The sequence below is a fragment of the Electrophorus electricus genome, chromosome 5 (assembly GCF_041902795.1).
Source record: "Electrophorus electricus isolate QZ-2024a chromosome 5, ASM4190279v1, whole genome shotgun sequence".
In the NCBI taxonomy this organism is placed as follows: Eukaryota; Metazoa; Chordata; class Actinopteri; order Gymnotiformes; family Gymnotidae; genus Electrophorus; species Electrophorus electricus.
In genome coordinates this window covers 6,162,501-6,186,599 of record NC_137501.1, presented here as the reverse complement: position 1 = coordinate 6,186,599, position 24,099 = coordinate 6,162,501, and the positions used below count along the sequence as shown (strand labels likewise).

The window sequence follows — 24,099 nt, the reverse complement described above, 5'->3', positions numbered from 1 at the left end:
GGTTAAGGGTTGTAGTAGATAACTACGGGGACAAAGGTTAAGGGTCGTAGTAGATAACTACGGGGACAAAGGTTAAGGGTCGTAGTAGATAACTATGGGGACAAACGTTAAAGGTCATAGTAGATAACTGTCACTCACAGAAGTCAGCAGGGGTGGAACCCCGAGGCATGTTTGTGTGATCAGGATGGGAGCTGAGGTTTGACTGGCTGTGACCTGAGTTGCTATCTACACTCTCTCCTGTGGCCCACCCACCCACAAGGGTACAAAGGGAGACGAGAGGAGAGACAGGCAGAGGAGTGGAGAGACAGGCAGACAGGATGCACACAGTGAAGAGACCAGTGCAGCACCCCAGGATTCATCCACTGCACAGTTTAGTGCTTCACCTCGACACAGTACAACCAGCGCAGAGCCGTCTTCGCAATATACTGGTCCAAAAGCAGTAAACATAGAACAGTTTTTCACAGAGTACACAACCTAACTTTCTAGGGTAGACTTCACCAAACATTACAGAAAATACTGATACCAGTCATTACTGACAACCACAGCTTTAATAAAAGGCAGGTTTTCCTGTGAAGTAACTGCAAGTGTTCATTATAATCCTAGGTGCAAAGAATCTTGAACAGAACTACTACTAACTGACAAAGAAAATAATCCAAACAATTCTAGAATTAGGCAAGTATTACCATCTCCACACACACACCGCACATGCACAAATCTTACAAGTTGCTGTTTTACCTCCACACACACCGTCCACAACAAACACACACATTACCGTCTTACCGGCTTTCTTGTTGGCTTCGGAAAAATGGGTATCACTCTCCTGTATCATGACTACAGTATCACCAGGCTGGTTTTTAGACACATGCACAGCCTTGGTTTCCCGCTAAAGTTAATTATAGCACAAGGTGCCCTTGCCCTAAGCAAGTAGGAGTGTTCATACCACACACACACACACACACACACACACACACAGACGCACATACAATGGTGAAGATGCTGGTTCACAGCCCATTTACAGTAGATCTTAGACTACACATATGTGTACAGTCACAGCCCACTCTTCCGTTAATCCCAGCACCAGTCAGTCTTTCTCCTGGCACAGATCTGAATGCAGGCGCTCCCATCTCCTGGCTGCTGATGGACTCTGGCACAGTGGTGTGCAGAGCCCGGGGGCCCGTGCTCATTCCTGGGAGACTGGACAGACTGTCCCATGCTCACCTTTCGTGTCCTCGTCCTCCACTGTGGCGTTACTGCTGTCAGACGACTCCTGGCACGAAAATGAAACAAAACAGTAAATAAATACATGTATACACAAACTAACAAACAAATAGATACCTCATATGTTGGTTTCATAGCACCGAGGAGTGGCATAAACCCCAAACACACACACACTGAAAGTTTACATGCATTCCCACATACAAATAAATGCGCGCACACACACACACACACACACACACACACACACACACGAGTAGCTTAAATGAACCACAACGACAAAACTACAGGGATTGCATACAATTAACCATTAAATGATGCATAGCAAACCTAATTAGAACAGCTGCGACATTCTCATTACACACACGCACGCGCAAACCCCCCCCACACACACACACCCCTAGCCAAATATGCACACAGATATTAAGCAAACGTATTTCATACTGCAGAGAGACTACAACTCGGATACTTTTTTTGTGAGAACTTTTCTCTCATTTTTAATTACAAATGAATTACACCAAGACATTCCTTTCTGAAAGACATGAAAATAAGGTCGTCGGCATAGCATGGCTTGCTAGCACGAGACTGGTCTCATTTCTGTAGCAAAGCCCCGTTCAGAGCTTTGTCCATCTGCATTTCTGATCTCTGGAAGCAGTGGGTGGGTGGAGTTAGCACCCACACACAGCCACGTTTGCCCCTAGCCACTGCTGCTGCTGTGTACTACTTGTTCAGTGCAGGGTGGACAGATGGGACGCACTGATCTGTACATACGCAGGGTTTGGCGTGGATAGTAGATGGGGTCTAAACCGACAAAGAAAAATCAAATGGAAGAGGGCTCTAACTCCTCTTCATTCTTATCCCAAGAGAGAGAGAGAGAGAGAGAGAGAGCACAAGCTAAATAAAGAGAGAGCGAGAGAGAGAAAATGACAGAATGATGTCATGAGAGCAGGGCTGGGGGTGGGGTGGGTCATGTGGGATACAGAACGGAGCACCTGTCATGGCCCAGGCATGGAGATCACTGTGGGTGCCAGAAGCTGCTGTAAAGCGTCAGGCGGGTGGACTGCCAGAATGTGGGGCAGTATTATTAGGTGAGCCTGAGACTGCTTTTGTTCCTTCATCCTGCCACCTGTGCAGAACTCACAGGGACAGAGACAGCACTCTAATATGTGGAGAGAACCGCTTTGGGACTCCTGTGCTCAGGCACCCTAGGGGTTTCTGAGATCAATGGTTTCCTGCTTCGAACGGCTGCTCTACAAATGTTTTCACAATAAACCAGTCTGGCTTTATTCCAGCTTGTCATGGCAGGACGAACCCAGTTAGCAACACTATTTATACTAAATGCATGTCTTAGTGTGCATTAACTGCAATGGTAATGTTTTCAGTTCTGTGGAATTTCAAACGCAAGGGACACGATGCAGCTTGATTCGCCAGTTTTGAAATGCTGCGCTTCCAATCTTCACCACAAGATGGCCCCCATTTCATTGGTTCACTCGATCAGTTTGCCAGCAATAAGACACCATGCAGTAATGCTGTTACATATTCCCGCTAACTGTTGCGCCCAAGAACGATACGTCACACTCCTTGCGTGCATAGGATTACATCTTCACAGGGTTATTCCGGGGCTTCTCCTGCTACAAACATACACGCTGAGAGATGCTGAACAGACAAGGGCTCCAGCTACTGAAACATTATTCATCTTTGAAAGGTAGATGTGTAAAATAATTACTGAAATCATACCTCAAAATACTTCCATTTGAAAAATAAGAAAGAAAACACAAACTATATATATATATATATATATATATATATATATATATATATATATATATATATATATATAAAGATAGGTAGTATGTTAATTCAAATTCATTGCAGCCTGAGAATCAGCATATTCCACAGAACCAAACTAAATCATATTTGAACATACAGAACATTAGAAAGACACAGAAAACAGATGGGGATGTAGATAAACTAGAATGGTGGACACGAGTATATGAGGAAGACCACTGAGGGTGGGGTCCATCTAATGGATTTTGGATGACTACAAAACCACAGGACGAGAGGAAGGCTGGAGCATACGAAGTAAAAGCAAGGGAGATATGAACGAAGGATAGAATAAACAGACAAAGTGAAAAAGAAAAAAGAAAGGAAATGAGAGAGAGAGAGAGAGAGGAAAAAAAGAGAAGAGAGATTGTTGCAGCTGCAGCTGTGAAAGAGAACACTTGTGGGGGTGGATGGGTGTTGAAGATTACCAAACCAGAAGAGAGAGGCACTAGAACAGGAGATGGAAGTGATGGAGATTAACATCAGTGCTGGCTCCTAAAGCCCTTATAAACCCTGCTCCCTTCCACAGCCCTGGCAAGGCCAAACAACTGCAGCAGCTCCTACTTATAGCAGATCTGTCCTTTTCATTTGGGTTCAAACTCCCCGGCACTGCCTCTGGTACAGGCTTGCTACAAGCTCATGAAATTGTCATTAAAAGAGACCATCATTAGTCAGAACACCATCGTTAGTCTGAAGAGACCGGAATAGAGTATGGTTGGAGGGTTTACTGCTCCTGCCACTGGCAAATTGGTAGAGGTGGATCAGATCCGTCTGGTCTCAGTCTGTTCTGAGCTGTTCTATTCATGGATGTTTTCTCTCCAGACTCTACAGTCAGTGTTCATCACCACCCTCACCCCACACCCCCTCAGGAATTAACATTTCTCCAGTGATCAATCAACAGATCGCTGTCGACTGCATTATGATGCCACTGTCATGATCATAGGCAACCAGTAGCAGCAGCAGCGAGAGCCTGGGTTAGGATGAAGGATACATGGGGGAAGTGGTATGGGAAAGTTGGGGGTGTTGGCTGGGTGGGGGTGATGGCTAAAAATTAACAATTCATCTGAAATGAAAACCTACACCATCTGAAATTACTACCTACATTTGTAATTTTATAAACACTGCACAGCTAACTGACTGATCAGAATCGCCTGCACTGTGCTAGAAACCACTGAAGTGGTGATAATGTTCTGCAATGATATCACTTTCCAAGAGTTGCTGTTACGGTTGCTAGGCAGCGCCGGAACAGTGTGCGTAGTTCACAGCTTCCCTGAGCCTCCCAGCATGCAGTGCTTCCACCTGATGCCACCTGCATGCTGCTGCTGCTATCCTTGCACAGTGTGTGAAGGCAAGCGGCAGGGACTGTGAGAGGCAGAGCCTCAGAACTCAACCATGGAGGCTCCCAAACCCAGCCAGGCACCTGGCACATCTCTGCGAAGCTGCCTCCCCTTTATTCCTTAGCTCAGAACGCCGTTATGACTACGCCTTTTATTCAGAGCAAACCTGGTTTGTTTCTTTCATTGCAACCCATTACAGCAAATCCAAAGTGTGTGTTTAGCTGCCACTGCGATGCTCAGCCTAGGCAACACAGCCAAACACTCCAGTGGAGCATCAAGCCACTATTGTCTGGACCCGACCACTAACACACACCTGGTACCTACATCACCACATATCACCACGAAGTAGCCACAATATCCACAGGCAACAAACAAAACGCCCAGCAACGAAACCTTAGGTAGCTATGTTCACCACCTCATTACCAGCCCAGGAAGGAGCAGTTGTTTGGAAGAATCGTTTTGGGCAGGATATATTATATATGCTATATTTAGAGATATCATGTGTGGATATGAAATATATATTTATAAATAAAATCATAAAATTTAAAAAAATAATTTTTAAAAAGCAGCTTTGTTTACAAGACTAAAGCATGTAGGTTTTTTTCTTACATTGCCTTACAGTCAGTCTCTCTCTTAGTGAGACGATATGATTGGCTTGGTCATCACTTTCTTGTACCTCAGTTGTACTGTACTCAACACACACACACACACAGTCTCTGCTCAGTATGGCTGCCTCACTCACTCACTCTTGAAATTTACACTATAGTTCGTCTGCATTTCTCTCTCATTACTGAATGCAATTGTACGTCCACCCCAAGTTAATACTGACCTCATTTTTCTTGTGAATTTCAGTGGTAAATCGCTGTTGGACCCGCTACGCACCAAGCGCGCAACAGGCACCAAGTGCACAGACGTGGAGAGGCTACATGTACTACGTGTCTCTTCACTTGACCTCTGCTTAAGACCAATAGAAATTTCATCCGCTAACGACTACAAGATTGTTATTCATTCTAGACAAAAAAAATGTACAAACTTTACCTTGTTAGCTTGTTCTCCAGTTTCTTATTAAAAAAAAATCCAGCCCACCTTAAATCTCAGCTGTCTAACGGCCAACGGACGTTTTTCCGTGGGTTTTTTTTTTCGTGCGGACTGAATATATTAAAGCCATAGAGTAATAAACTTTATGAATTTAAAGGAGCGTGTTTTACGTGTGCGGGATTTTTCCTCTCCAGATCAGTTTCTGCCCGGTTTTGCTTCCCTTTCTCCTTTACCCGACCATGAACATCCTTTACATCGTGGCCAAACTGGAAACGTGAACGTTTGTTTTTTTTAAATACAAACGAAAAAAACGTTGCCCGCCGAACCATGGCACTGAACAGTGCTCAAACGCCATTTTGTCTTATTTAAATGCTCTCATTATAAGGCAAAGAACCAGTTCCCTACACAGGGCGAGTGTACGAGTGCATGGATATGTGTATTTGAACATAACAGTTTTTTTTTTTATCGTAAGCGAAGACGACGACACTAGTTAACTGTACAGCGGTGTATAAACAAACAAGGCCGGCTCTTATGTGAGCGGCTCAAGCCTGTTATCGCATACAGTGCGTTGCTGCGAAGCGCTGCTGTGCTATTTTCAGTCTCGATTTCGGATGGTATCGGACCCGTTTCCTTAAAAACGTCTTCACCGATATACGATCCAGCCTGCATACAAAATTCTCTCAACCCTCTTAAACAGCATCCAGATCTTTAGAAAGATCTCACAGACTAGTCGATGTGTTTTAGGAAGCATTACGAGTCACTGCGAACTACCCATAAAATACAATTTTTAAAAACGCTATGTACAACCACCTGTACATAGCTGTTGAGAGGTTTATGAAATTTTTTTTTTACATCTACATTGTCATTTAGCTGACGCTTTTATCAAAATCAACTTACAACGTCTGAATACAACTGAGGGTTAAGGGGCCCAAGTGTCAACCTGGCAGTGGTGAGGCTTGAACTGGCAACCTTCTGATTACAAGTCGAGTACCTTAAACACTGAGCTACCACCGCCAAGCCTATTATGGCTGCTGTTGACTTCCAGCATTTGGTAGCAATGTTAGCAGGTAAAGCAAAGTTTGGACTCCGAACATATCATGTCCAAATATGACTGACTGCATGTAGTATATTTTTTTTGCCAAACCTTCCCTTTAAGTGCAAGGCACTGAAATCTGCATCGCAATTTGGACTGGGAAATATCGATCATACAGGAACCGGTGCCATTTTTGTACCCAACCCTAGTCCATATAGTGTACGTTACTATTCGTTTCCTGTTTTTTAAGAAACAGTAAAAGTGTTACACCTTATTTTTATTTTTTTACACCCTACACACACACACACACATTATCCCCCCCCCCCCCCACCCGCCAATCCTCAATACTTACACAATTACACACACACACACACACACACACACACACACACACACCTCCTGACATGGGGTGGGGAGTGACAGAGGAGAGGAAGGAGACGCTAGAGCAGTAAATACCAGTGCAGGAGAGGGAAGGTTTCCTTTGGGGCTTGTGACTATGCTGTTTTTGGTGCTGTTGGTCTGGGGCTGTGCAGGGAGACAACACATACAGGGTTAAAAAGAAATCAGGTTAAAAGGGGTGGAGAAAGAGTAGCATGCATAACACTCACACGCTCACTCACAGGCAAGCACACACGCATATGCATGCACCTGCAAACAGATACATGATGCATTTCAAATTTATATATATATATATGTGTGTGTGTGTGTGTGTGGAATCAGTCATATTTTGTGATACAGATTAACTGACTCCTCCTGAAAAGCCTAACAGGTACGATGATGATCATTTGAAGTAAAAGGGAGCAAAATGTTCTTTAGAGGTAGAGGACACAAAGAAAAGGCAGATAAGCAAAAACATCCATTATAACTCTTCTCCTGCCAATTAAGCTTCATAACTATATTCCATTATGCCAATTAGACATAATATGGAGATAATTCATTATATTCTGATGCTCTAACAGTGGCATAAATGCAGTATCGTGCTGGGTGAGTCACATCACTGGTCAGACAGACATCCCACTGCTCCCAGTAAACGATCCCATTGCAGCTGGACAGGAGAGTGAGGAGCTGAGAGGAGACACGTGCAGAAATGGCAGAGATGCAGTCACTGAGTGGAGCTTATGACGTGCAGACAGACAGCGCAGACAGATGGTGCAGACAGACAGGTCCAGCACACACAGGCTTTGAGCGGAATGGCAGACAGAGAGATGGTAGACAGGGCAGGTGGAATGAGACACACTGCCTGCACAAACACGGGTGTGAAGCGGGGCAGACACAGAGGAAACGGGATGATGTACTCATAAGACCATCACAAGACCATTACATCATCATCATCATCATCATCATCATCATCACTACAACCTTACACCACCATCACGCTGTGGCTACAGCATCACGACAGCACCGTAACATGACAACCACATGGGCACAGATCCAGCTTTACACATCTCGCTACATACAACCATTTCCTTCAAGTTAGAAACCAGTCTCTCTCTCTCTCTCACACAGACACACACACAAACTAACACTTGTTCACACACATTTTCAAATATATAGCTCAACAGTGCTAATATGGGGGTCAAGAGCATCAAAACACATTTGTTGCGGAAGGTCTCAAGCGGTGTAAAGGTGCTGCTAATTCACTTAATTTACTCTGTTTAAAGGGAAAGGAGAGCAGGGGCAGATCAAGCGAAGCTTAAATGCTCAGCTGAGAAAGGAGTCTCGCTACAGCCCCTCTACAGAAAGACAGAGCAGCCTGGTTTGTTCGCACACTGGACTGGAGAAAAAAACGACACCATCTACACAGCCAAGTAAAAGGGTTCAGCAAACAAACTTCGGCTGAGCTTAAGGGAGCAGGCGACAGGACAAAGCGCTGTGCATGTGACATCATTTGTCCAGCCACAGAACACTGCAGAGAGAGAGAGAGAGAGAGAGAGAGAGAGAGAGAGAGAGAGAGAGAGAGAGAGAGAGAGGAAAGGGGGGGAGAGAGCAGTTCTATGCAGGCACTGGTGGCAGGCTGGAATCTGCACTGCGGAGAGGAAGAGAAAGAAAGACAAAAAAAGGATGAAGGAGCCTGGATGGAGGGATGTTCTCACCATGTACTGAACTGTGGAGCTTGACTTCCTCTTCTGGAAGGATGGGGAGAGGGAGAAAGAGTGAGTGGTGAATTGTCCCTCAAAAAAAACACAAAACCCAACAACAAACAAACCAACAAAAAAAATCCCACTTACTAGCTGGCATTTGGCCAACATGTCTAATACAAACAACTGACAACATGTCCAGCGCTGATTGAGGAACAGGACACTACATGGGGAGGATGTGTGATGCACCTGAAAAACCCCTGGCTAGAAGCAGGAAAATGTGGGAACAGGAGCGCAAGGCAACGGGAATGTTCACACGGGAGACTGAGGACTCAGGCCCCCACTACAGGGTGCAGCAGGCTGAAGGGTGGAGAGCTTCTCAGGAGGACAAGGAGAAGAAGAACAGACTGCAGAAAGCTGATATGAAATCCTAATCTCCTAATCGTCAGGGGCAGGAGAAATCAGGTCTCTCCGACCCGCCCTGCTGTTTTGTTTACAGCAGAGTTGGAAAGAAATATCTGTTTTTATCTGAGTATACACTTAAACAGTGGTACCAGCCTGTCTTAATTAATTTACTTGGGGTGCCATGAAGCGACATGAACCTGCAGTTCTGTGGTCATAGATAGTAGATAGTCATGGCCACTGTCATTGCTGGGCCCATTGTGATCAGAGTGTGGTCACTGTGCCCGCTCTAACCGCCCCAGTTCAGTGCTACATACAGCAGCGCTATGCTGACGCTGCAACCGTGTCCAGATATGCAGCGATGGCGTCCGGTCCCCTTGTCAGCAGGTGTGGGAATACAAAGCAACAGGAACATCAACAAGCAAAAAAAAGAAAAAGATGGAAGTTGAGTGAAAGAATGGGAGAGTGAGACAGAAATGGACAGAGACACAAGAGAGGGACAGCATGAAACAGACACATACACAGTGAGATAGAGCGTGAGAGACCGTGACAGACAGCAAGAGACAAAGACAGATATACAGCAAGAATGACAGAGAGGAAGAGAGAGAGAGAGACAGCGAGACAGTGAGACATGGTTTAAAATGGCTAATGAAGGACATGGGGGAGCCTGTTGCTAGGCGATGAGAGGAGCACAGTGATGCTATTTCTGTCACAGAGTTTCCAGGGTTCAGACACGCAGCTATTCCTGGAACTAGAGTCACATTCCCAACTGAGCTAGCTCTTCTCTGCTGGGGCGCGGGCGCGGGCACGCACACACACGAGGGCAGTGCTTGAGTAAAAACAAGCTACATGCGTGTAGCAGGTGTTGGTCGTGGAAGTGGAAGGAAAGGTCAATAGCTAGGCACCCAAATGATTATGGGCAACTGAAAGGAAAACTGCAGGAGTGTGTACTCGTGTGTGTGTGTGTGTGGGGGGGGGGGGGGTGTTTTAAAGAACATGAGGATCTCCACCTGCTTGCAGTGTTTCACTCTTGGCAGCTCATAAAATTTTAATGCAATGAATCTGTACATAGTATTTGACTCTCCTAAAATATTTCAATGCTTCCTCAATGACATCACCGCTGCGCTTCCATTTTATGCCGCCTGACACCTCCCACACGCGAGTGCGCGCACCCACCCACCCACCCACACACTCTCTCTCTCTCTCTCTCTCACACACACGCGCGCGCGCGCGTCACACTCACACATTCTCACGCAGACGGAAATAAGTCTTCCAATCCGGTTCTTCTCCTCTTTCAGGGGCTATCGCTCTCCTAGAGACCGGATGAAGCCCATATCCCTATTTGGTACCACTTTACAATACTGCACCTTCATTTCCCTTCAACATGTAGCAACCTAGAACGCTTAAAAGAATGCGTACAAGTTAAGGCCCCTTGCTGTGTTGTTTATCGTGCATCACCCCAACTCCTGACACTATAGATAAACCTACAAGGGAAGAAAGCGACATTTGTTTCCTGGTGGGAAGATCACAGAGAAGCAGGCAAGTTGCAAAAGTGTGGGGAGAAGGCCAAGGAAGTGCCGAGGGAGACGCCCACTCCCGTTTCTCCAAACTCCGAATGCTGGAGGGGAAAGTTCACACCATCAATCTCAAACGCACACGCAGGCAGAGGTGTACTCACAAGCGCTCAAAGACACACACACACACACACACACACACACACACACACACACACACACACAGAAATACATGCGAATGCAGGGAATATGGGAACACACGGAATATGAGCTCAGACGTCCAAACTCAGGGCACACCAGACAGGATGATGTACATGGCTGGTGGAATGAGCAGCATAGATGCAATCAGAGAGAGACAGAGAAGGAGAAACGCAAACAAGAGACTGACAAGTAATGGTCATAAGTCGGACACTTAGAAGAACGAAGGGCAGAGGTCAGGAGATCACCTTACCTTGACATCTGCCTTCTTGTTCAGTAAACTCTTGGCTGCTGCAGTAGGAAACATGAGAGAGAGAGAGAGAGAGAGAGAGAGAGAGAGAGAGAGAGAGAGACGGCAAGACAGTGAGACAGACATACACATGTTTAACAGAGTCTGGATTAGCAAATTAACTTATGTATATATGTAAATGTATATATGTAAATATTTCAAAGACAAAGACAATGGCAGAAACATATTCAGTTTCCCCATTTACAATGATCCTCAGACAAAGCATCATGGTGTTAGACTCAAACAAGCCCTCCACTGAGAGATACTGCAGTGCTTGAATATTATGGGGTTAGAGGAGTTCAACCAAAGTACCCTGGGAAAATCTGGATTCAGATTGTCAACTTGTAAATTGAATCTGATCAGGTATTAAACTTGTAGATCTTAATTAAAAATATAAAAACAACAGCGAGCCCTAAAACGTTCACACCGCGTTTCCTTAAAGAGACTGTGGGGAAGTGCATCTCTCCAAATAGCGTCTGCCACTCAGTTTAGCAGAAGGTCGTCTGTTTTTTGTAAATTAGAAAAGAGGTTTTTTTCCCCCTGAAACATCAACAGGCACATGAAAACTCACTGCTGTCATAAGACAACCTTTTATCCTCTGGGCCAATTCGAACACGGGAAACTTAAAAAACAACCCCCCCCCCAAAAAAATCCTGATTCCAGGTTATTATTTTATTTTATTTTTAAAAGCTAAAAATATCAAAATGCTGTCCTTCTTGGGAAAAGGTTATCTTGTGGCAACAAAAATAAAGAGAGGTCCATGCCCTTTGACCCTTCTCGCCCACAGAAGAGTGACTGTACATCATGCACTGAGCCTGCTCATGATGGTGCTTTAACTAATCCCACAGCTGACAGAGCAGACCGGAGGGGAGGGCAAAAGAACTCGACCTTCTCCTTGCGGCTTAAGGTTACGGCTCCCCGGATCACATTCTCCCAGATCACTTAAGCGGAAAACCCAGACGGCAGAAGAGGAAAGTGGGGATGCGTCATCTCAGATAAGGCCAGGCTGGCACCGGCTGGACTTTAGCGCCGTGATCCAGTGATCCAACGAATACGCATATTTGCAGGTAGCATGCAAGTTTTACATCACGTGAAATGGAGTGGGGTCGAGCCAATGCGCTGAAAAGGAAACACGTCAGGCCCGTCGACTGGGCCTCTTATTACGCATAGATCTGGTGCTGTGTTTCTTGACACTGAGGCCGGGGCAGGGTCATGACCTACGGACAACACAGCTCTGGTACCGTACTTGAGCCCCGTGTGAGAAATAGACCAGTGACGCCTGTTGAGAAAACAGAACTTGCGCTCTAAAGGGAGAGAGCGGAGGAAGAGAGAGGCTGGAGATTCTTACCTTGGCATGCAGACAGAGAGCAAGAACAAGAGAAGAGATGAGGAGAGAGGAAGAGAGGAGGACAGCAGAGGTCAGAACATTCAGTCGTAATGAGTTCTGCTCCTCAGTCTTGTGCTACATTCCATAAAGGACCCCCCCGTGACGGCATTTTAAAGATGGATATTAAGCTTAGTTTGCTAACTGACTAAAAAAAAAAGCAGACTGCGTAAGTAAGTATGTAAGCTAAACAAGTAAATAAATACATTCCTAACCACAACTACTCCTCGTGTAAACCGCAAAAAAAAAAAACCCAAAAACAAATGGTGTACATGAGGATGTAAGAGTGTTTTTCAGAATCCAGGTGTGGCTCCTGTTTTCAATTGGCCATGGTGAGCACGAGGGAGTGGCACTTGGGAGGGACTTGAGGAGAGGTGGGCAGGGACACGGATTGGTCGGGAGCGCCCACAAACATTTTCCGTAATGGCTCGGCACTCTTCTCCCTTCCTGGGACGAGGGCTGTCCAGTCCACTTAACCCACAACGGATTTTAACGTCTCAGAATGATGAACGTTGGAATAGTTGAACTGGTAGGGATGCCTTTGCTCGACGTGGCAGCCGCAGTTAGGCTCCCTCTCACTCTCAGCAGGCCTGTTCCAAACATCACTGTGGAACTCGTAAGACTAGGGACTTTTCTTTGTAATCAATCGAAAATGACACGACTTGGCGAAATTGGAGCTCTGATGCATTGCATAAACAGCGTCTGAGTTTTACCCCGAAACATGCTCAGGCATTTTTCTTATAAATCATTTACATATGGAAATGATGCCATATGTCAAAAAGCATATTATAACCATAGCCCCATACTGAACTCAGTCATATTGAAACTCCACCATGCAGTGGAATACACCCCCGAACTGTTAGTGAACATGCGTTAGTTCAGTTGCCCATGCAGCATTCAGTACAGCAGCAGGCAGCCTGTTCCATTCCCACTTTTAGGGTGAACTTCACAGTCTCATACCCATACAGAGGGACAGGAAAGAGGAAGAGGAAGAGCAGGACCAAACGTGAGAAGAGGGACGATTATGAGACGGAAACAGGTGATAGGCTCACTTGAGAGGACAAAACAAACGAGTAAAAGAAAATCATTTGTGGAATTCAATGAATGGAGAATGAGACCTGAATGAGACACACCAATAAGATGTGTGAGAAAGAAACGAGTGAAGAGGAGAAACATGCGAGTGTGTTGTGCAGCACGTACGTGCTGCAGGGAATAACAAAGGAAGACGGAGAATAACACAGCAATGACAACTAAAACTGACAGCCAATGTGACCAATCAGCTGTTTGGTATGGAGGCAGCGGAGGTGGCGCCGATACGCAAAGAGACGGGACTGAGATGACCAGGGCGAAGGACAGGAAGGAGAGGGAGAGCCAGGTGAGCCGCTGTGAGTGGTACATGCATTTAGCCCCATGCAGAGTGTGTGTGTGTGTGTGGGTGTGGGTGTGTGTGTGTGTGTGTGTGTGTGTGGTTGTGTGTGTGTGGGTGTGTGGGTGCGTGTGTGTGGGTGTGTGTGTGGGTGTGGGTGTGTGTGTGGGTGGGTGTGTGTGTGTGTGGGTGTGGGTGTGTGTGTGGGGGTGTGGGTGTGTGGGTGCGTGTGTGTGGGTGTGGGTGTGTGTGGGTGTGGGGGTGCGTGTGTGGGTGTGGGTGTGTGTGTGTGGGGGTGTGGGTGCGTGTGTGTGGGTGTGGGTGTGTGTGGGTGTGGGTGTGTGTGGGTGTGGGTGTGTGTGTGTGGGGGGGGGGTGTAAGAGGGGACGAAATGCGGGAGAAATGCGAGGAGGGGGAGTAAAGCAGAGAGTGGCGTAAGGCAACCGGAGGGCGAGGAGGTCGGGTAAAGGGATGGAAGAGGAGGGAAGAGGCTAAAGGCCAGGCAGAGGAACAAGAGGCGAAAGAGAGGGGAAAGAGAGACAGACAGAGCCCCCCTCCCCTCCCAGAGGGGGCGCTGCTACCTTGTTCCACCAGCCCTGCTGTAGTGCCTGCTGCCGCGGCAACGACAGCGGCAGTGACCGAGGCCGGAGCCGTGGTCTGCCTGCTACCCACTGACACACGCGCACACACACACACGAGGGGAAACAGGGAGAGAGGTAGGGCAGAGAAAATGAGAGAGAGAGAGCGAGAGAGAGAGAGAGAGAGAGAGAGCGAGAGAGGGCACAGGGAGGAGAGAATTGTTTATTAGTATAAGAATATAATAGAAAAGAAGTTTTAAAACTGTTTCTGTAAGAGGACCACGGTAAAATGATCACCCGCCAGCTACGTGCCAAAGCTGCACATCGGACGCTCATTTTAAATATATCGATCATCCAGCCAACAGAATATCGATCATCCAGCCAACAGACATTGCATCATAACTTCTCACACACACAGGAAACTGTAAAACTGTGTCACCGACACATTTCACAAAATGGTAGTAAAAGATGCGCGCGCGCGCACACATTTTTGGGGTGTCACAGTAACACACAACGTAAGGTGCAACAAAGGGCCCTTGAAAAAGCATTAATGACGGACAGGTCAAAAACAAAAACTCAGGAACACGTTTGGGTGAGGCAAACCCAGCCCGATGAATCCAGGTTGAGGGTCAGAGGTCTAAAACTGCCAGTGCTGTAAGGTGTGAGCAACTTACCTGAGAAGTTTCGCGACACCAGCATGGTGGTGAGGATAGCTCCCTACAAGCAGACGGAGAGAGCGGGGCTCAGCACGGAAGCGCCAACGCCGAGCTACATATTCACAGAGCACTGTACAACACTGAATGGCTGCGTGCGTGTGGGTGTCACACACCTTGAGTTTCCTCCGGGCATTGAACTTCTTCAGGCACTCCACTGTCTCTTGTCTGTGCATCATCGAAGCCACTGTGGAGCGTTGCTATGGCGAAAACAAGGGTGGTGGATATGGGGGGGCATTAGAGGTTTACGTGACTTTGCACAAGCTTATAAGTGTTGTGTGGGAGCTGGGTATCCTGTGAGTGTGTTTGTGTGTGTGAGTGTGTGTACTTACGCAGACCCACGGGTGTTTAAGAGCCTCCTGAGCCGTGATTCTCTTGGCTGGATTGATGGTCAGCATCTGGTTGATCAGGTTTTTGGCTTCCGGGGTGACTGTGTCCCACTCGGGCGACGGAAACTACCACAAAACATCAGAGAAAGTATAAAGGACTACAGCACACAGCAGGCCAAGCCGAACCTTCTTCTCCTGGGAGAGTCAAATAGCCCTTTGCTTTCCTTCGGCGAGCGTCTATACAGTCAGGAATTTTTCTGACTGTTTGCAAACAGTTGAGCTTATTGGCAGAACAAAAAAAAAATATAGGGTTTGTTCATTTAGAGCTTAAAAAGCTTAAACAAACCTTATAGTGCCCTAATACTCTCTCCAATTAATCAGCAACCAGACAGAAAAACACCAAGCCAGTTTCAACACCTCATGCCACCTCGGACAGTTCCCCTGACATAAGCAATACTACCCTACCCAGGGCCGGAGAGCACATGACAGCACTCTGTCTAAGGGCTCACCAATGTTAATGACCAACTTTACAGTGAAAGTCCTGTCTTACAACATCTACAGTCAATTTAATTGTCACTTTAGCTGTAAATGCAATACATAAGAACAACAGAAACGTCTGAGACCAGAGAAGACATGCCCTGGGTTGTTATAGGAACTGTGAGGAAGTAGGTATAAAACATTTGAGAGGCAGAACACTTTCTCTCTCTCTCTCTCAGGTGTAAATAAAGGACAGAGACACAGTTAGAGAATCAAGAAGGGGATGGAAGGAAGGAGAGAGAGGAAGAGCAGAACTCACATCATAAGCTCCAGCTTTAATCTGCTGGTAGAGTTTGTGTTGGTCTTCATCCCAAAACGGAGGATAGCCAACCAGCAAAATGTAGAGGATCACACCTGACACACACACACACACACAGACCTGAGTTTATCACGTTTGTGTGTTCACTTTTGACATTTCCATGAGTCGGTCTTGAAACAGAGAGAAAAAGATTGTGCTTGTGTGTGCACGCATGTGTGTGTTTACCACAGGCCCAGATGTCCACAGGTTTTCCATATGCCTCCTTCCTCAGCACTTCGGGGGACAGATATCCTGGTGTCCCTGCAAATCCTGCATTACACACACACACAGATATATTAATCAATCACAAAAGTGTTACGGTATCATTGAAGGTAATTTAAACTTTTGAAACCTCTTATTTGAAATACAAGAATAACTGCAACAGGACCTAACAAACCTACCTGCAATGATGCTTTGCAGAAATTAGAAACCACAATGACTAAATTTCAAACCCCACCTATGCTATTTATATTTAAGAAGGTTTTGGCTGAACTGTCCTTACCTCCTGAAAGCCATCACTAAAATAGATGCTTTGAAGTGGGAAATGTGTTGGGTTCTGTAATCAGCAACTGCAAATTTTAACTCAAACTTTATTAACCAATCAACCAATAGCTCCTCTACAAGGAGGCCATCTTCCATGACTGTCAGGTATTTTGTGCATGCAGTGGCAGCTCATAGAGGCTTAAGCTCAAGGAGGAGCTTTAGGTCTGAATGGAGGATGGGGATTAAAGAAAGGCTCCTTTGGACTCCTTTGAACTCCTTCAGTGGCTAAACTCAGCAGAAGCTATCAGGAACCATCTGCTTATGGGCCCTTTACGGCACCTGAATGGCTTTTACTGAGAAACGGCGTCACTCGGAAAGCTCAAAACAACATTACTGCAGATTGAACAGAAACCTCTGTGGGCCTCTTCATTTACCACATTTCCTAGTGATAGTAAACATGCTCTCCAGATAAAAAGTTTCCAGAGGCAGGACCGCTGGGACGTACCGAACCATGCTTGCTGGTCTCCCTGCACCTCGATAGCCAGGCCAAAATCTGCCAGCTTCACTGCAGCATTCTTACACTTGCTGGCCAGGAGCAGGTTCTCTGGCTGGATGCAGAGGAGATCGGTGAGACATTAGTACATCCACAAATAGCCACACACACCCCTGCAGCATGTGCAGAAATGCATGCTCACAGATCGCCAGACACTGAACACTGTCCGTCAGGCAGACTAACATATGCATGCAGACGTATGCACTCACCAACAGATGAGAGCTATGCAGACATATGAGTAATGCAGGAAAACACACACACACACACACACACACACAGTCGCACACAATATCTTTCCCATATTCGCTGGCTAGAAAAACACATGAACACACGCAAAGACACGCTTGTGAGATAAAGCCATGCATTGTTCTTACCCCAAACCTTTTAATGTAAAATCATGACAGGTATGTTAATCTATGCTTTGGGCTGCCCCACACCTGTGCCTGCACTGATGTCAGTTGGTAGAGAGGATCGTTTTAAAGTTCAACAGTGGTGTGATTGTATCATCCTCTTGGGAAAATCAAGACAAGACTGAATCTCTCACCTCTAGCAGACTGTGGTTCTAAAACTCTTTCTGCTAAATGTGAAGTGAAACGTGTGTGTGTGTGGTGTTCTTCCCAGATGACCCAGATTAGCTAGCCTTATTAGTTTCTGTCACTGATGGATACTAATACTGTGCTATCTCCCATGGGACTCCCCAGTACACTACACATACACAAAGCACACATAGGCATGTAATTGTAAAATTGACAATGCAATCATAGCTCATAACAAATGTCTGCATTTTGACAACACACACACACACACACACACACACCGCCCCCCCGCCCCTTTTGAAAAGACAACACTGCAGTTTAAACATGATGTTTGTGTCTCTTTCCTGCATTGCAGGGGCTTGTCTCACTGTGATGCATCTCTCTTTCTACCACGGTATACTGGCCCCTGCACCATTCTGTGAGGGGAACAAACTCCTCCTTATTACAGCAGAACTCTGCAAAGTTTCACATGCTTGCTATCTTACTTCACGGTGTCCTCTTACAATCTTTCACTTTGCAGCTTCACAAATAAAGGACGCCCTAACAACCCAGCCTCCTGCTGAGTCATTATTCCATCGGTGACATCACTGCCGCCGTGCTCACTCTAGGAGCTCAACATTGCCACTGTATTTTAAAGGCAGTATTTTAAACCACAAGTACGGTCATATCAGAGTCCAAGTTCAATATTACTGCTGAGTGGTTGGGCTTGCCAGCATTGCAGAGCCTTGCAGAGCTAATCTGAGCCTTAGCGCTGGATTGTGGAAGGAATTTTGATGAACAGTGAAGCTTTCAGAGAGTGAGTGGGTCTGGAAAAATTTCTCTCTCCCTCACACTCATCTCTGAACTCTGCATCTTCTGCCCTGACCTGCACCACTTTCCAATTTCCTTTCACACCTACATGTACAAAAAGGCACAGACGTACACACAAACACACCATTGACACAAAAACACAACAGCTGCACGTATAAAAAACACAAACACAAGCACACAATCTGTCTGAGTCAGGGTTTATTTGAGTGAGTTAAGTCAGCCTTGAGTGAGGTTACTTCTGAAAGATCTATTAATCTTTCAGCATGCTTTGCTGTGTGCACACACCGTTCTCCATGTGGGGGAGTGCATGAGCATGTGTGTGTGTGTGTGTGTGTGTGTGTGTGTGTGTGTGCGCACATGCACACGTCTGTTGGTTTCTGTTTGTATGTGCACTGAAGTGCACACGTGTGTGAGAGCGCATCGCTCTCATTTAAGCGCGTCGGGGACAGAGCGTCTCTCGCTAAAGAGCGCGTCGGGGACAGAGCGTCTCTCATTTCTTTGTAGGCTGCTGTTCGTTTTACTGCTGCATTGAGACAGGAAGAGTCCGCAGCCTCTGTCCCAGGAACCCAGTGTGAAACTGGAGAAGCCCTGCGTCCAGGAGACCAGCGTCCAGGAGACTAGCCCGGCCCTCTACAAAACATCACACTACATGGGGGCTTCACATGTGTGTTCCACCTCTGCTTTAAATCTGCCCCATGGATTCCTCAACTTTTACATGTTGTTTATGGGTCTCATATGTGTAAACATCAATCTTTTTAATGTTTAATAGACACGGACCCTTCTTTGACACTTTCTTTGGAGTTCTTGCTGCCCAGGATTAATACAGAGTTAGAAAATGATTCCATTCACTGCAGTGGGAATCAAAATCTCGTAATTGCTAATAGAATGTGTGCATGCCCATGCACCTTCCTCCTGGGAGGATATTTCACACCCAGCATGTCCAGTAAACCAAGAGATTCACTTCACACATGTACAAGGGACCAACTCATGCAAAACAAGACAACACAAACACAAAATACCACATACAAACAGAAGAGACAAGCCAGCCAAAACCAGTTGGGGCTACATCTAATCTTCCCAAATCAGGTCTCTCTGCACAGGATCCCACTGTTCGGAAATCAGCCACCGATTCTGCGCTCCCAGGTACACAGTTCCTTTACTGCGTTCTGCTGTGAACACACGCATCTCTCAATCACTCTACCGGATACAGCGAAGCTAAACCGGACAGAAATGCCAACGTCACATCACGGCCCAGTCGCTGTACGCCAAGCCAAATACAACTCATCCTAACCCTAACAAAGCACAAACACAAACAAACAATACTACATTTCCCAGAAGCACAGCAATGGTCAGACGTCAAAGATGTGAACTCGAATGTGTGTGTGGTCTCTGGCCTGTGATTCTGCTTCCTTTACTGTACTTTCATTTGAGTGAAGAGAGGTTTGTGGTATGAAGGGCAGGTAGAAAAGTTTGAATGCAACTGAAGCAAGGACTTGGTGCTTAAGTGGCATTGGTCAGATGACATCATGACGAGGAAAGCACATTAAACTTTAGCTTTAGAGTTAAATTCACCAAGAATTCCTTTCAGAAACCACGCTTGAGCCCTCATGAAAGAGCCTTTGAACATTAATGACAGACACTGTGTCACTGCGACCATGCAAACTACAAAAAAGATTTCTCATAACTGATGTGCGTAAACTATTAGCATCTTCAAAAGCAAATTACACCATTCACACGGAGACAGCTATATTTCTACTTCCATCACCACAGCGGATATCACTTTGTCACCTCTATAATCATAGACACGCACACGCACAGACACAGACACACACACACACACACACACACACACACACACACACAGAGCTCGGCAGACAGCGACATGACACCTGTGACTCACCTTCAGATCTCGGTGCACCACGCCCATTTGATGGCAGTGAAGCACCGCCTCCAGGATCTGCTGGATGCAATGACTGCATGCAAACACCAGGGGGTGCATATTAGTCTGAGCAGAGCTACAGTCCCGTGCACAGGCCAGGGATGGGGAATGTAAATTTGGGGCTGAGGAGTAAGATGGGGGTGGGGGGGGGGTATCTCTATAGACGCAAGCTCTTGCCTCCCACTGGGAGTCATAGCAACAAACATCAATGGCAGAACCTGCCTCAGTGCCCAAAAGCTGAAACTAGAGAACTCTGAGATGTCCATTACGGCGTCACTTGAAACCTGATCACTGTGGCCATTTATCACGGATCATGGACATATTCCCATTTTAGTGTGCATCTTCCCCCACTGCATAAATCCAATCAGACCTGACGTGAGCCAATCAGAAAGCCTGGGGAGTGGGGGGGGCATTAGCAACAGCATAAGCTGCATATCATTGAATATTCAATTGCTTCATCATAACCAAACTACTAAAACTCACACAGTTCCACTGAGAAAGCATACCACCCACTACACTATAAGGTGTGTCAGCAATGACTGGCTAATGTTTCTACAGAAGAAACAATAATTTGGTCTCTGGTATACTACAGTGCAGACAGATCATGGCGTAACAACCGACAGCTGTTTTGCCATTGACCTTCATTTACAAAGTAACAAAAATCCCCAACCATTTAAAATCTAAATTTCCACTGTCTTTTACCAAGTTGCGACCGTCTACACTGTACCTGCAGACCTTCTACAGAACACTAGACCTAAAGTCCAAAGTGAGCGCTAATGAAATCCCACAACACCTAGAGATTCATCCCTTTGATTTCAAGAGCAGATGTAGTAGCTTGATTAGTGCGATTAGTTCTAGAGTACAGGTGTAAGCTGTGTCCTTATCATTACACACCAGTGGGGCCGGGAGGCAAGGCAGTGCGTCTACAGAGACCATCAACACTGTTCCTCTCTAATCTCTGGTCTAATACACAGCTCCGCGTACGCATCGGAACACTTCCATCTTCACAGGAGACTGCTCTAGGGTTCAAGCGTCGGATTGGCCTGAGATCCCACACCGAGCTAAAAAGGGTGCAGAAGAAGGAGGCTTCGCTAGCTACAGTACAACAGGTAAAGGACATATGAAAGAAGAGAATCCCTCATGGTGTCAGGTACAGGAGGAGAAAGGGTTTAGGTGATGAAACTCAGCACAGGGGGGAACCACACAAGGAGATGGACAACAGCGTGTACAAGTTACTGTATATCTATGCAGGAGTGGATAGATATATCGATACGGATACTGGAAACACAATTGTGTGATGTTCCTTTTGCATGACGTGTGTGTGTGTGGGGGGGGGGTTCTGTACATGCGCAGTGTGCGCCAGCAGTAACACATGCATGCAGGCGGGCTGGTTGCTAAGAGACCACAGGATGTCGTCATGCGGCGGTATAGAGGGTGCTACAGGGCTGTGTGGTGCAGGCTGATGGGACAGGGCGTGGGAGAGGTGTTTGGGGCTGGTTATTTCCCAGTCTGGAACACCGATTCTAACAGGTCAGAGGAGGAGGGCATTAGCAAGGAAGCACAGCTGGTCATGGCTACAGTGTGGTCCATGTAATGCAAAAATGATGAAACCGCACCAAAACACCCTAAAATAGAACTTGAAAATGTGATACACCAAGAGACCCTGAACAAGGAAGGAGGGAGGGAGAGAGAGAGAGAGAGAGAGAGAGAGAGAGAGAGAGAATGTGGCTGCATGTGTGAGAGCAAGAAAGAGCGAGTGTTCTGGCACATACATGTGAGTATGTGTGTGTGTGTGTGCGCGTTTGTAATGAAATGTGTTTTCACGTTTGAGGAGCATTCATAAATTTAAGCTTGGATGAATGTAATGGCCATGAATAAGTTATCTATGCGCTTGAAATTAAAGTGTATTTGTGTGAAGATGTCAGAGTATGAGCACATGATTGTGTGAGTGTGTGTCTTCACCTCCCCCTCTGTCAGCTGTTGTGTGTTGGGGGGGGGGGGGGGGGGGGGCTTTAGGGTGCTGTGGCAGTTGGACTGTTACAAACATGACTGTCAGGCCATAACCCTCACAGTAGTCAAGGCTGTAACCGCCACGGTGGTCAAGGCTGTAACTGCCACGGTGGTCAAGGCTATAACCCCCACGGTGGTCAGGCTGTAACCCCCACGGAGGTCAAGGCTATAACCCCCACGGTGGTCAAGGCTGTAACCCCCACGGAGGTCAAGGCTATAACCCCCACGGTGGTCAAGGCTATAACCCCCACGGTGGTCAAGGCCATAACCCCCACGGTGGTCAAGGCCATAACCCCCACGGAGGTCAAGGCCATAACCCCCACGGAGGTCAAGGCCATAACCCCCACAGTGGTCAAGGCTACAACCCCCACGGTGGTCAAGGCTATAACCCCCCCACGGTGGTCAAGGCTATAACCCCCCCACGGTGGTCAAGGCTATAACCCCCCACGGTGGTCAAGGCTATAACCCCCACGGTAGTCAAGGCTATAACCCCCATGGTAGTCAGGCTGAGCCACTGGTTGCTCCAGACTGGACCAGCTGCTGCAGCTTCAGACACAGCCAGTCACAAATACACAAAGAAATACAAACATTTCATGGACCTGGAAAAGCTGCCAATCACAGCGATGAGACAGTTACCGGTTTTTAATGATATACCACAGTATGAAACTAAATGACACCGAGATGAAATTTCAATAATTCTAATAACCATGTACTTTTTAAAGTCACAGTTAAAGTAAAATATTGCCCATTGCTGCAGGGTCCCCACAGTAACACACCGAGGGGCAAGGCAGGAAACGTGTTTGCTAACGCTGCTGGTTTTCCATGGTGAAGGGAGGTAGAGCTTCAGAGTCGTCAAGAGGATGGTCTAAAGTGTTGGCTTTTTTTAAAAAAAAACAACATTTTTTTGTACCTGTAGTAAAATGATTTCAATGTAAATGTTCAGTGTACATTTTATGTACTAATTTACTAAACATTCTAGTGCTTCACAGTTGTTAATAGGACAAAATCAGAATTTTTTTTCTCACTATTTTTACATAGATTAAAATTATCACGTAATCATCATGCAAATACTTTTTAAATTTAATCAGTGTATTTTAACACTACTGTAACAATAAATCAGAATTATTTGTTTTTGATGATAAAAATGAAATGAAAAATGTGGGTCACTGATATCACAGTATGAAATTTCACAGTTCCACCCGCCCAACACTGCACTTAGGGCGCGATATACACTTATAAAACTAAAGTTTGTCCCAATAATGACAGAAGAGCCAATCTAGGAGGGGGAGACTCCCCTGCGCGCCTGGCACACAAATAAATACTCATGACTAGGAATAAGGAACATGCCATGCACATACTGTCTCACTGTGGGGTTGTTTTTTTATTTAAGCATTTATAGTTTGTAATGAATGGCATTCAGAACAGTGATTATTTAGCACCACTGTTCAAAGTGTTTAGCTTAGAGAGAGTAAGGTCTACTACGGGAATTGTAAGGACACATTGTAAGGACGCATTCTCTCAAAACTTTGGGGAGGGTCATCAAATAGCTGACATAGGATGCAAGTTGTTCAGATCAACTAGAACTCTATAAAGCAGATTACATACTAAACCTTGGATATGAAATACTGTATCTCT

At 46.1% G+C, this 24,099-nt stretch overlaps 1 protein-coding gene across 40 annotated transcripts in view; it reads right to left on the bottom strand.

Annotated features, from left to right (window-relative positions):
• camk2b1 (calcium/calmodulin-dependent protein kinase (CaM kinase) II beta 1) overlaps positions 1 to 24,099 on the bottom strand; it is a 53,672-nt gene that overhangs the window by 7,355 nt on the left and 22,218 nt on the right. For 3 of the 40 annotated variants that reach the window (XM_035529577.2, XM_035529604.2, XM_035529603.2), the window contains exons 6-16: positions 20,416 to 20,488; positions 17,122 to 17,224; positions 16,320 to 16,403; positions 16,095 to 16,189; positions 15,302 to 15,424; positions 15,086 to 15,169; positions 14,931 to 14,973; positions 14,260 to 14,349; positions 10,893 to 10,930; positions 6,904 to 6,972; positions 1,219 to 1,267 (exon numbers count right to left, since the gene is read on the bottom strand). In XM_035529577.2, the coding sequence (XP_035385470.1) occupies positions 1,219 to 1,267; positions 6,904 to 6,972; positions 10,893 to 10,930; positions 14,260 to 14,349; positions 14,931 to 14,973; positions 15,086 to 15,169; positions 15,302 to 15,424; positions 16,095 to 16,189; positions 16,320 to 16,403; positions 17,122 to 17,224; positions 20,416 to 20,488 (851 nt within the window). Of the gene's footprint in view, positions 1 to 1,218; positions 1,268 to 6,903; positions 6,973 to 8,540; positions 8,574 to 10,892; positions 10,931 to 14,259; positions 14,350 to 14,930; positions 14,974 to 15,085; positions 15,170 to 15,301; positions 15,425 to 16,094; positions 16,190 to 16,319; positions 16,404 to 17,121; positions 17,225 to 20,415; positions 20,489 to 24,099 lie in introns of all 40 variants that reach the window. The other 37 variants (XM_035529572.2, XM_035529588.2, XM_035529594.2 and 34 more) reach the window with 18 other exon arrangements.